Below are 14,050 nucleotides of genomic sequence, written 5' to 3'. Positions count from 1 at the left end.
CAGATGAATCATGTCAGTATGCACATGCTTGTTTTAATGCTCACATTTGTGAAAATTTAAGGTTAGATTGTAATTATTTAGGTAATGAAATACCGATTTGGCTCATAGAATAATAGTATGTATATATACTTCTAAATATATAATCATATACATAAATGATTATGAGTATTAATTTTTTAATCACGTAATAATAGATTATTTATATATGAAAAAAATATATATATATAGTTTTATTATCATTTATATTTGATCGGATATATCATGAAGCCCACAGAGTTTATTTGGGCTAACTTTATGGCCTTTCATCTTTGAAGCCCGGCTCTTAATACTGTATCCAAATGAGCGAGGCTCCACTGGGTATAGTCTAGCCTTGTGCTAGATGAAAGTTTTCAAGTCATCAAACATTCGATATTACAGAAAGAGCTGGAGAAATTCAAACCAAATGGTAAAACAAAAACAATCAATCACAGACAGTTGCACCTCACAGGAAAATATACTTTAAACCAAATACAGAGAATTCTTTTCTCGCTAGAAATTAGCTACAGAAAAAATAGCTTGGCAATGAGTATCAATGGAGATTTCATATTTTGGTACAGCAGGCACAAAGTTACATCCTTTCAAGGCTCTGTGTGAAGAGCAAAATTGATCAAGTTTAGCCTACTCTATGTCTTATATTCTGTGATCAGTCCCTTCCAATTCTCAGTTCAAAAGGAAAAAAAGAAGAGAGTGCTTATGTACACTCAAAATGACAATTTCATCACATTCTAGTCCAAGGTGCGGGCAGGCCAGAGGCTCTTCCACATTGCTCTCTCTTCTTCCTTGTAAAGCTTTCTGATTCCTCCATAAAACCCATCACCTTCATTCCCTACTTCACGATGCTCTTTCCTGTTTATCATTGTTTGTCGCCATTGCGAGCCTGCAGGATACTGGTTGAACTCCAAAGCCACCATATCTGCCATCAAACACACCAAAGTCAGATTCCCAACTAATGAAAATTTAATCTCAGTTTACTGCAGCAAAACCTCATAATATTGAATTAGGAAAATGCTAATCACAGCCAATTTACTTACCACTGTAGTGGCAATGGCAGTGATTTTCATTTCTGTCACATGATTCCAAGTGACCAATAACACCATACCACCAACCTGCAAGAGATTAAGCTCAAACTGTAAATGATTGCTGTTTCACAATCAATTTTGGAGATAAAAATGTGGTGTTTAATACTAATTTTACAGTTAAGCAGAGATAAGAAATGCACCATAAGGGAATTCTTTGTTGCTTCTCCATTGGATCTCGATATGATCACCAGGTTTCAAGTCATCTAAACAATCTGAGATGTGAAGAACATTTGAAGGAGTATCAGTTGGTGGAGCTCTAATCCTATCCCATGATATATTTTCCTCAACTGTCCTACTCCGAAGGTTTGAGTACCTGGAAAGTAAAATCCATTTCAAGTTCAGTAGAATGCGCTGCTTTGCATCAGAGCTTTAAAAGCATATATGCTAAGTAATTTCCAACATCAATGTCCTCCCCTGCTGCTAAACTTGAATTCCCTTTTCAGAAACCCGTAGTTAAATAAAACTAGAAGAAAGTTGATCAAAGAAGGCACCTCTTTTCTATTTACCTTGCTCGAAAAGTGTTTGTTCTGGAATCATAGCTTAGCTGAGCATCATAACAAGACAGCATAAACCCAGCATGTCCATTCTGCCACCAAACACAGAATTTCATTGAATTGTTGAGTGACAAGTACAAAATACAAAATACAATGTTTATCTGTAAATACAGAACAAACAAGAACAACTTTTTCAGTGTTGAAATGAACTAAACGCCAAGTTGCAATTACAGATTTACCTCACGATTATAGACCTGTGCAGGGAACCAAAATTTGCCACTCTCAAGAGAGACATACCAAGTCATGATTGAATCAACAGGCGGTGAACTTCTTGGCTCACTATTGTTCTCAATCTTTGCTCTAATCCAATTAAAGGGCAAAAGGGTATAAAGAGAAGTGAAAAAGTCCTTTTGTTTGGTTTGGTTCTTGAGGCTTGCTCTCTTGTTAGACACTATGTGCCATTGCCATTCTCTATAAGCAGAATCACCAATCAATTTCCCCCATTTTTGCTTCATATGTTTCTCCCACAAATGGTCGCTTGTACATCTATCCCTCAGAGAACTACAAACTCCAGCCATAATACACAATCCGGATGGTGACAGCTTCTCAAGAATGCATTCCAAAGTTAACTCAGGCAAATCCAAGAGAGAAAGTTTCTCTTCTGGAACAATTTCTGGTTTTGAAGAACCAAGATTCATCTTTTTCAATGGCATGATTTTTAAAACTTGATGAAAACCAATAGCAAGCTGACCCTTTTGGAGCCATGATACTAAAAAGCTAGATATTCCCTTCCAAAACCAAGGTGACAACAATCCCCTGACACTGATCATTGGAGGGTAAGGCTTGAAAGACAAGGACTTTGATAGCAGTATGAAAGAAAAACAAGAAATTAAGAAGAAAAGCATTGAAACAAGAGTGAGTTTTCAAATGGGGTGAGTCAGTTTTAGTAATAAATCAGAGGAAGAAGCAAAGTATAGAAATGAAACAATGGTGTGATGCAATAAAATCATATATATATATATATATATATATATATATATATATAAACAAAGGGAACGGATAGTATTATTATTAATATTTTTATATAGATGAATATGACTATGAAAGATCCACCAATGAAGAGAAAAAGAGAGTTGGTTTTGGGCGAAATCAACGGAGTTGTAAAGTGAACTCAAAGATTAAAAATTGTATTTAATATAAAGATATCTGTGGACTCCTCAACCGACAAAACATTGATTGCTGGTTAGTTATGATACCACCAAACTGAAATAGAGAACAAGCAAACAAAGCCTTAGCTACTTAAATGCAACATTGAGATTGAGGCACTAGCCACATGCAATGAATTCCCACCACTGGGAGAGGAGAGTGGAGGACAGCTGACAGTTGAACATTGAAAGATTTTCAGAGGGGAAAAAAATTGAAGGAATAGAATCTGGAGAAACACAGGCTTGTTAGATTTTGCTTTTGCTCAGATTCTATCAGGAGCTGAGCCACATGTTAAAATCTATGAATTACCCAGGAAATAAAAACTATAGAATTGCATATGTTTGACGAGGATGACGATGAACTTGAAGTGGGTCCTTCAGAAAATTATAAAAAAATGCTAATTCACAACTCACAAGGAAAGGCTAGTATCTGAAAGATGGAGTTTTGGGAAAGTGAAAAGAAGACAATTAAAGGCAAAAACTTTATGGCTGATTGGTAATGTGATTTGTCATAAGGGCGTCACCAATCCTTTGCCTAACTTCTACCAAACTTTCAACTCAACTCAAAACTTCCACCACATACATCACAAGCCATAGAAATTGGAAAACAAATCACGTCCCAACAAGGGAATTATGAAGATGATGTTGATGTTTATATATATTTGGTGCTGGCAGTAAGATAACATTATTGGTCGATAAAAAAGAGAGGAGTCCTCCACCTTTGCCTTGCTATATTTTCATGATGCTTCCAATGCTCTCCTTTCTTGTTCTACACTCCTGCAAATATGGGGCTTTCTTTTCCTATTATTCATTGACTATTCTTTTTGTCATTATCTAATTTTGTACATGTTTAACTTAAAAGATGCCATGTTATGCTTGTGATCTTCTTGACCTAATTGCTTGCTTATCATGCTTCTGGGTTCATGAATTGGGTGATCTAGGTGGCGAATTGGTCAAACGTTGGCAATAAATATGACTCAAACTTTCTATTTTTAATTACACCAGAGAAACGTGTTTACATATCACATGAATTCTTACAACATACACGATAAAATCAATTGGACCTATCACTTAGAAAAATAACTTTGGATTATAGTTGATGTAGCTGATTTCCTCACAGTTTGCATTGTCATCCCTAACCTATTATCATCAATTGTTGCAAGTTCTAGTAACGCTGCTTAGCTATTTAGGTTTCTCAAGAAAGCTTGCTTTATAAACCAAAGTTTTTTTCTATTCAACTTCATGCTTTCTCAAAAGTTTGAAAAAGAATTCAAAAAAATAACATTGTCACTCAGGTTGTTGAAGCTCCATCATAGATAAAATTGTTATTTCCATCGGTAAAAAAGTAACCCATAGATATATAAACCAGAGTAAAGTTGAAAAACTTTTTAAAATATTCTTTAAGTTTCAATCTTATAAGATTTACTAATTATCTTTAGATAATTGTACTCATCAATAAGGGTGATAGTCATTTTTAAATTATATCTTATAGCCTTCTAATGTTGTTATAACCACATGAGAGAAATGCCTCTTATTGAGCTCAGGTTATTTATACTGTCTCTTTTTAAACTTTAGGGAGCATTTGTTTAAGAGTAATCAAAGATTATTCCAATAATCTTTTTTTTATTAGGTCAAAGGACTATCTTCCACCCAAGTTTTAGTGAAAAGATAAATATATACTCATGACAGTTGATAAATTCAAATACTTATCCAAAGTTTATTCCATTGCTACCCACTCAAGAATTTTCTGTTAAGATTACGAATAAAATTATTATTTTATTAATAATATTAAAATAATTAAAATAATATTTTATTTCTCCCATTTGGTTTGAAAAATTAACAATTTTCCCTAGGATTAAGATTTGAAAATTTCACTTTTTACCCCTGGGGTTTAATATCCCAAAATCCAACCGCTTCCTTCGATGAACAGTGTCCCTCTCCTAAAATTTAGTCAAAACCTTTGTCTAGACACTAAAGGCATCGTTGAAGGACAACACTTCGTCATCCAGCGAAGAATGATGCTTTGTCATCCCTAGGTTTAGGGTGAAGTTTTTGGTGGCCAAGTTTAGGTTGGAAACCGACAGTCATTGGTGGCCAGAGAAGTAAAAAAAAAAAAACCTAAGAATTTGGGGAAGGGGGGAAGTCACTTTTCAAAGTTGAGGTTTGGGTTGAAATGTTAATTTTCAAAACCTGGGGGAAAATTAAAATAAAATTATATATTTTTTAGTATTATTGTTAAAATAACAGTTTTACCCTTATATTTAATAACAATTTTAATGGAAATTTAGACATGAGTGAATATTTGAGTTTTTAAATTGTCGTAAAAATGCTTTTGAGATTGGGTTAAAACTTGGGTGAGAAATAGTCCTTTGACCATTTTTATTTATAACATTATCTTGTTTAGTTTGTCAATAATAAAATATTCTGATAATTTTCTATTACTAATGATAATGTGACAAGTAATATAAAAAGTAATCTTATTATCAACTCTACCTTAACTATTAAAAATTACCAAGATAAATTTTATCAAATATAGTAATAATTCATACCTAATAATCTTTTATGTAATTTATCTTTAAAGTAATTTTCAATTTTTTGTAATAAAACATTACTCAAACCAAATACATTCTAAGTTAATTATATTCTTTCTTTTCATAATTTTTATTTCCTTAATTTTAATTAATGTAAAAAGATAACAATAAAAACTTAATACCAAATTGATGAGTAGTGATATGTGCACAAACAGTGTGCATAACTTTGTGTACAAACAATGACTTGTCATCATGTGATTGGATAATTTTAAATTAGAGATAAAACAACACTTAATCATACAGTGACATGTCATTGCTTATACACAAAATTGTACATATAATTTTATTATAAATTGATATTGTTGTTGACCATGAAAACCTATTGAATTGATATATATATATATATATATATATATATATATATATATATATATATATATATATATATATATAATGAGGGACCTCACCTAAGTCGGATCATTTTTTTGAGAGAAATCAACCACACCAAATAGGTTAAACCCAAGATCTAATGTCCAATCCCAAAACTGTTAAACTAAGTCGAAATTTTAATCTTGAAATATCATAAAAAATATTTAAACTCATATTCTCTTATAAAAAGAGCCTCCATGTTGAATTGATATTTTAAGCTCTTATTTATTTGTTAATTTAATGGTTCTTGATGTTCTATTTCCCTAGCAAACAAATGGACATTAATTTGAGCATTTACTTAAGTTGCCTATTAAATGCTCCAACTTTTGAATAGGATTTCACATCTATCTCTTTAATGCATGAACTCAATTGTAATTTTCTAATAATATTATTATTATTATTATTTAAGATTCGTTGACTGTTTTCTCCTTACACTTGTTTTTAGGGTTCATTACTTCATTCCATCCACTCCTAAGATGTGGTTAAATCTCAACTTTTGGTATCTCATTGATTTTTTTGTAAACTATTAATTACCCTTATTAAGACAATTTTATATTTTTATGGGAGGGTTTTCAACAGAGTTGTTAATATTTTCAAGAGTTTTTTTCTTAATAATTTTATAAATGTTTTTGATAATTTTGTGTTTAGTTAATAGTTTGCCACAAAATTGTGAAATGCTTGAAACTTTACAATCTCTCCCATAATAATGAAATTAGTAGCGAACCTAAAAAGAGTCAAAAATTGTCAATTGACACCCCCCCCCCCCCCCCCCCCCTTTTAAATTTAAAAAATTATTGATTTATATATATATAAAATATCAATATAACTTCTAAAATTTTATATTAACTTTTATAGATTTCATTATTTCTATTAACTTTTTATGTTTTACTTTTATTTAATCTTAACTTCTCTAAATTTTATCCTTAGGCATGTTACTAAATGAAATGAACCATTTCCTTTATCAATAAGAAAATTGACAAATTAAATGTAATTATATTGAAAATAACAATTCAAATCCAAAATTTCTTGGTTTTTCTTTGCCAAATAGATTAAATATACATGATCCACACTCATGATTTAGAAGAAAGTTGAAAAGGACTTGGAAACTAATGGATGAAGACTAGTGATAGATCTCCCGAATTACAAATATAATATAATGTCCAAGTTGGTATATAAGAGAATATGGATGTGATGTAATTACTATAATGTTAGAATATTATGGTGGGTGGTAAGGACTCTCTAAATGGAATCATAATCAAAGAAAAATAACTTTGATTTGATTTGTGATGCTTCAAATCTTTGATTCACTAGTGTGGTGTGGTAAGCAAAAGAACAAACTCCACTAAATTTGGACCACCATTTCATTCATATATATAGGAAAGGAACCTACTATTACAAAGCTCAAGATTGGTGTGATGTCAACATTATTACCAAATGGAATCCACAAAAGAAAAGAGAAGAAACCTAAATTCAAGGGTTTGCTTTTTAAGACAATTAAGTGGAGATTAAGAATCAAAATCAAATTAAAATAAGTTAAATTATTGTGTTAAAGTTGAGATTATTAACAAAGCAAACAATTAGGTTTAGGTTTTAGAAAGACATATGGGTTTCAGAATCACATTGTGATTAGATTCCTTTATGTATTTGGATTTGGGGAACATGCATTCTCTATATGCCAAAACTTATGCAAATCTTTTACTATTTGGCACAAAATCCTTAAAATGATATTGAGAAAAAAGAAAATAAAAGAAAAACCAAGAGTATAGACTTTTTGTTTGCCACTAAAATGGTACTATTCATAATTGTGTACTTTGACTAACAGGTTCAGTTTTCAGTAAGCAAATTTAAATTATCAGTATTTCCCATTAAAACTCATGTCTTAAAACTTTTGGATATGTTTTTTATAGTCACCTGTTTCAAAAATTTTCAAATTAGGGTGGCTAAGCAAAACTATCAAGATTGAAAATCTATATATTTATATAGATGGTCGAATGACTATTTGTTATATGAATTTTGATAAAACGATGATTTTTCATAATTTAAATGTGAAAATTTTATTTATCTACCCATCATCCGTTCCTTTAAAAAAAATTGCTATATGGATGAAGGATTTTGCCAAGAAAATTAGAATTTTTAGATCATGTTCGCATCATATGTAGTAATGCTAATATAAAATTTACATGTTGTTTCAAAAAATAAAATATATAAACTATCTTATACCTTGTAAGTTGATTTGAAGTTTAAAAGTTTGAATCACTAAAATAAGTGATCTTTTGACTTGCACCCTTCAAGGAAGAAAAATAGTGTTTTTCCCGGCAAAAGAACAAGAAGAAGAGAAAATATATTATTTTTCTACAATTTTCTCTCTTTTATTAAACTAAAACTTGATATTTATTAAGTTAAAACATGTATTCAATTCTCATTGGTTGATAATTAAGAGAAATTAGAATTTGACACATGTTGAATAATTTGTGCCCAAAATTATTCATTTTAACTTTCTAAACAATTTAAAAGGTGTAAAATGACAATTTTGCCCCTTTTTTCGGATCTTATTCTAAAAACACAATTTTTATCCTCGAAAAGTGCTAGCCAACCATGGATAAATATTTTCAGCTTCATAACACCATTTTCTTCCTTGAAATATAGATATGACCTTCAAGGTTCATAATAACGTAGTCGTGGGCCCTATATCAGACGATACATTTCATTATATCATTGTATAACTCAAAACTGTCGTTAACCAATATACTTTGTTTTCCACTACAAAACGAAGCTCCCACTGATCATGTGGTGTCATCTAGCAATGTCTCATGACCCTTACATCACAATGAAGTACAAGCTTTATATAATGTCAGATGAACCTTTCTTACTCACACTTACCATGTAGTCCAATCCTTCTGTCATTACATCCCGATTGAACTTAGATTCATAGAATGTCAAAATCCAATATTTAATATTTTTGAATATCAAGTCATACATCATAACGTACCACATCGAAACTCTCTTCATGTGGTCTTTTATTTATACTGGTCAGTGTCTTAGATTTTCCTATTTCGCGACATTTGTATGAGAACTCGGGAGTAGTCAAGCTGACGGATCCCTGTATGATCATCACTTGTCCTCTCGCTCAAGCAACATATGATCAAAGCGACTTCTGAACGAGACATGATTAGCCTCGTGGTATACACCGTATGAATCATATGTTCCGAAACGAAGCACAACTATGATATTTCAAGTCAAATGATCTATACACTAGTATGATGTACGATGTATCATTAACTACATATAAATGTCCATGTGATCATCGTTCAGCGGTCATGTTCGATAAACAATATAATATAATAACCTTTGATCAGTTTTCTAACCATCAAATGGTTCCATTGTTTATCCATGTGTATATCCACCATGTCTAATATCATCCATTGATATACTGTGGTGATATAGCACATATCCACTATGCAATACTATTGCCCAAACAGATTGCTTATGCAGGGAACGATTTGATAACGTTTATTAAAACTCATCAGGACATTTCACATGTCGTATGCATGTAGCTAATATGGATGTAATATACAACTACAACATAGATATAAAAGTGACGTAGAAAACATATGAAGTATGACAGAACTCTTCTTTTATTAATAATGTATATACAAGATATACAACCCATAAAACCAATTAAAGCGATTGGTTTTTAGGACATATTCTAACAATGGAATGATTCAGTGTTTTTGTATACCCACACACCAAAAAGTTTTGGGTTTTATGTCTTCTTCCTCATAAAACATAATATTGTTCACACCTAAAAAATTGTGAATACTTTGAGATGGAAAGTGTGATACAATTTGAAATATGGAATCAACTGATGTTTCTATTGATCTCCTCTCCAGCCTATTGGCTCCTTATAATTTTATTCTTCAAGTTTCCCTTTAACTCAGCCTCATCGTGAAGACCATTAGAAAAATTAATAGAGTTTCCATTTAATTCAACCCCATTGTGAAGACCATTAGGAAAATTAATCAATTTAATTGGCAAATTTAATCACTTCATCCTAGCACAATACCAAAACAACTATCCAAATGATCACAAAACAAAACAAAAAAAGGCTTCTTCTCCTTATCTTTTAAGTACTATTTAGATTTTTTGTGCTTCCTATTGGGAGAATTAACAATCATAATTATCAGTATTTTACTATACATAATATATATTATATAATACGATATAATACAAATAAAAAATGATATATATCATGAGAGGTATTGTAATTAATATAACAAAGTGATGTATCGTACGATACAATACATATTATCAATATAGATCAATACATTTTTTAGAGAAAATGATGATGTAATTAGGGTGTATATAAAAAATTAAAATTTTTAAAGGTGTTTGTAATATTTTCTAAAATAATAACGTATCAATTATATATTTTTATTATTTTATTTCTTAAAAATATATCATACAATACAATACGATTTTTGATATACGATATATAAAATTAAAATTTTGATATGTGATAAGATATACAATTTAACTATCATGTTAACAATAGAGCTTAAACACTTTATTGTTTCATGTACAAAACTGTTCATTACTAATCCAAATTCGGATGCATAATCATCTTCATCGTTGAATTCATTCAAGTTGGACTTTTTTGAGAGCTCTAGTCTACAGAAGGAAGACATTAAAGTAGTAGCTCACAAGTTATTCTATGCATTTGGCTGGAAAAAACTTGAGTATCTGGTCGTAAAAACACTTATTAAAAGATGAAAGATTTAATCTCACTATATTCTTGAATTTCTTATGTCGTTCCTCAATCCAAAAAAGCATAACTTCCAACCTCAACTTATCCATTCTTCATTTGTAAAAAGCTAAAACTAGTTCAAGCTTCAATCTATAACTTCTCTTAGCAATATGAGATCTAACACATTCAATAGAATCTAGGAACTGACAACCACATGAATCTTGCCTTCCCTATTTTGATACAATCCCTTTCAACTACCCCCTTAGATACGATGACCTCGATAGTGATAATGTAGAGGGGAAAAAGTCAACGAGATGCATACAAAGGTATAAGGTCAATTGTTGTTGTGGTGGCTTTAACAAATCATCAATCTATGGAGTCAAATTCGGCCTTTAACAAGGTTAAGAGGTCAAATTTAGTCTCACTAGTGTTGAGGTCAAATATGGTTTATTGGCAATGGTAAAAGCCAAATCCAACCTTGCCGATTATAAAGGAGCCTTTTGCAACATATATCAATGCTGCCCTAAGGCTCTCAAGCCATTTCTAGAGATGAATGAGGTGGTGAAATGGGATTTGTTGGTGGATTAGCCATTGGTGGTGGTGGTGGGGAATTCATTGGTGAAGTAGATGCTGGTGGTGATGGAGAACTCCTTGGTGGATTAAATATCGATGATGGTGGAGGTAATGAACTTGGTAGTGGATTGAATGCTTCTAATGATAGTGGAGATGAACTTGTTGGAGGATCAGTTAATAGTGGAGATGGTGGTAGTGATGCATGTGACGTGGATTGTTAAACAGAAATAGGATAATGTGTCTCACTTGTTGAGGATATTTATATAATTTTAATTGAAAATTGACATTTATATTAAGTGTTCATGGTTGTTTCATAATTTTACTAAAAGATAAACTAATAATTGATAGTAAATCAAATGATTGTTATTACAAAGTGGATAATAGATAGCTAAATAGACTTTTTAAATGTAAATGGTGAGAAATCATAGTTTCATCAAAGTTCAAATGGGAAATAATTGTTCAACCTATATATAAACAATAGTTTATGAGCAATTAAATAAATATATATACCAAATTTTTTTCATATAAAATCAAGGTCAAAAACCCAAAAATTTAATACAGAAACAAAAATATTAATCTAAACTTGAAACTTCAATATTTTTTATCAAAAAAATCTCTTGTAACCTCATTTTTATCTGTATTTATAAGAGACTTCACAAAGATGTGAATGATAGAATTGATAGATAATTAATAATATTATTAGATGTTTGTGCTAAAATTGGTGAGGAAGAAAGGATTGAAGAAGCCAAATGCAATGAAAAAAAGAAAGAATAACACTTACCTTTCTAGCTTATAATTGATGTCTGAAATTCTCACTGTGAGAGATGACATTTATGTTTTTTAATTGTAAATATGAAACAAATTTACCTATTTAAAACACAAAATTAGAAGACATAATAATAACCTATAATAGCAACCTTAAAAAATTATTTTATTTAAATGATTTGAGAGATTAAAAGCTAAACCCCTAGGAACTTAGGTTGGCTTGTCATTGGAAAAAAGCATAACAATGTAATCATAAGAAAAATTGTGATTAAGAATAAAATCATAAAAATAATATTAAAAAACCAAAGCTTTATTAAAAAACAGTTAAATTTTTAAGTGTCAATGATTTTATAAATGATTAAATACTCTAAAGAGATAAATTATTACATCCTCTTTAATAAGAGAGGCTTTATTTTTAAATAAAAAATCTTTTATATTTGTAGGACGTTTCGGTATTCTAAACAAAACATTCGTTAATTTTAAAGAGTAATGTTATGTGTATCTAGTTTTGAATACTTAATTGACTATTAAAACAATATCATCATTTAATTGAATATTACTTTTATCTTCGATTTAAAATCATTCAATCATATAATTATACATCATTGAATACTTATTGAGGTATTTAAAACTGGGTACATATAATTTTATTGATTTTGAAAAAGAATTTAATTGATTTAAAAAATCATTTAGACTTGGGATAACCTTTTAGATAATTGAATGAAATTTTTCTAAAAAGAACATATTAAAAACACGGATTACTAATTCGTAGGTTAGTTTGGTTTGATCTCTTAGGATTCATTATACAAAAGAACTTCAGATCGAATCTTGTCATTTTCTATAAATAAACATAAAGCAATACAATATCCAATAAGTAATTAGCTATTTGTTTACAATAATGTTGAGGCATGGAGTGGCAAAAGAGTTGTGATGATATTGTTCTCCAAATCTTTGGTGCACTTCGAAAGAAAATATGCTTTAACCCACATAACACAATTTGATTCTCAAAGCAATTTAAAAGGCACTCTCAGAAGGAGCCCACCTCTCCATCATTCATCATGAACACAGAGAAGAGAAAGCCAATAATTAGGCTACATAAAAGCCATGAAATATAGGTAAATAAATGAAAATAAGGTTCAGTGGTCCACTTGACAAATGAAAATGGCTTCTTTTAGTTGTGCTAGCATGATAGGAGACTAGAATTTAACAATGGGAGGCCTAACAGGGTTCAAGTGGGGTCTTGCACTTTTATTAACAAAGCTGCCTATTTCCTTGTGGGGGCTTGATACTTTTTGCTCTATGAACAAGCCAATGGATAAGATTTTATTTTTTTTATTTTCTTATATAAGTAACATGAAACCTTGCACTTTTTAAGGTCATAATTGTGTTATTTGATATTTTGTTTATGTTATATTATTGGATGTTGTTCTATAAGGATGACCCATGAATGTGTTTTACATAGTAAATATAAGAGACGGGGAAATTATTATTCTACTATCATACTTTGTTTATTTAATAATTTAAATGTTTGTTTTTCATTATGGGAACAAGACAAACTAGCTATATGCACAAATATTTAGTTACTAGAAAATTACTTTTACAATGCATACTGCAAATAAAATAACAAAGAAAGGTAAAAATTAATAAAGTCAGACTTGCTCAATTGAGTCACAACAAGAATATCATCATCCATTGCCTTGAGTTCAGTGTGATTTCCACAAAGTTGGCAGCCCAATATTGTCGTTGCCCTTGTCCCAATTTTTCTTTTAATTTAACCTTTATAATCTAATGGTTTATATATACATATATAAAAAACAAAAAATCCTATTCAAATTAAATCATCTTTTGAGATTAAATCAATCACACTAAATAGGTAAAAAAAAACTCTATATTTAGCGATTAATCTTATAATTATTGTACCAGATATCTAATTTTGATACGACGTCAATCAATTTTAAATGCAAACCCTCTTAAATATATCAGCAAAGTTAAAGTTAGGACTCTGTAATCTTGTTTCAGTTCATGTCAATTTCAGCTCATTTGACTTCATTCTGATTTTCTTTTATTATAACAGACTGATATGATTCATTAAAACCTCTCCATTCCTTGCAAAACAATTTATAATTTCATTTTATCTTCTACTACACATAGTTAAGGCCATTGCACAAATCTCTCTTTTTTTTTTTTTTCT

General features: G+C 30.3%; 1 protein-coding gene across 1 annotated transcript; it reads right to left on the bottom strand.

Annotated features, from left to right (window-relative positions):
- Positions 1–562: 562 nt before the first annotated feature.
- Positions 563–3,238, bottom strand: LOC123205736 (F-box protein At2g26850-like). Its single transcript, XM_044622761.1, has 5 exons — positions 1,852–3,238; positions 1,625–1,704; positions 1,259–1,431; positions 1,071–1,145; positions 563–952 (listed from the first exon to the last, which is right to left on the bottom strand). The coding sequence occupies exons 1-5, from the start codon at positions 2,515–2,517 to the stop codon at positions 765–767; spliced, it is 1,182 nt and encodes a 393-aa protein (XP_044478696.1). The 5' UTR covers positions 2,518–3,238; the 3' UTR covers positions 563–764.
- Between the last annotated feature and the right edge of the window lie 10,812 nt (positions 3,239–14,050).

Source organism: Mangifera indica, unplaced genomic scaffold (genome assembly GCF_011075055.1).
Source record: "Mangifera indica cultivar Alphonso unplaced genomic scaffold, CATAS_Mindica_2.1 Un_0014, whole genome shotgun sequence".
In the NCBI taxonomy this organism is placed as follows: Eukaryota; Viridiplantae; Streptophyta; class Magnoliopsida; order Sapindales; family Anacardiaceae; genus Mangifera; species Mangifera indica.
The sequence above is the reverse complement of the archived record's forward strand: the minus strand, read 5'-3'. Positions and strand labels throughout refer to the sequence as shown.

Coding starts and splice junctions, on each gene's coding strand:
- LOC123205736 (XM_044622761.1), bottom strand. CDS start 2,517: ATGCTTTTCTTCTTAATTTCTTGTTTTTCTTTCATACTGCTATCAAAG. Junction 1,705..1,851: donor CACAGGTCTATAATCGTGAG/GTAAATCTGTAA, acceptor GTTTGGTGGCAG/AATGGACATGCTGGGTTTAT. Junction 1,146..1,258: donor CAACAAAGAATTCCCTTATG/GTGCATTTCTTA, acceptor AATCTCTTGCAG/GTTGGTGGTATGGTGTTATT.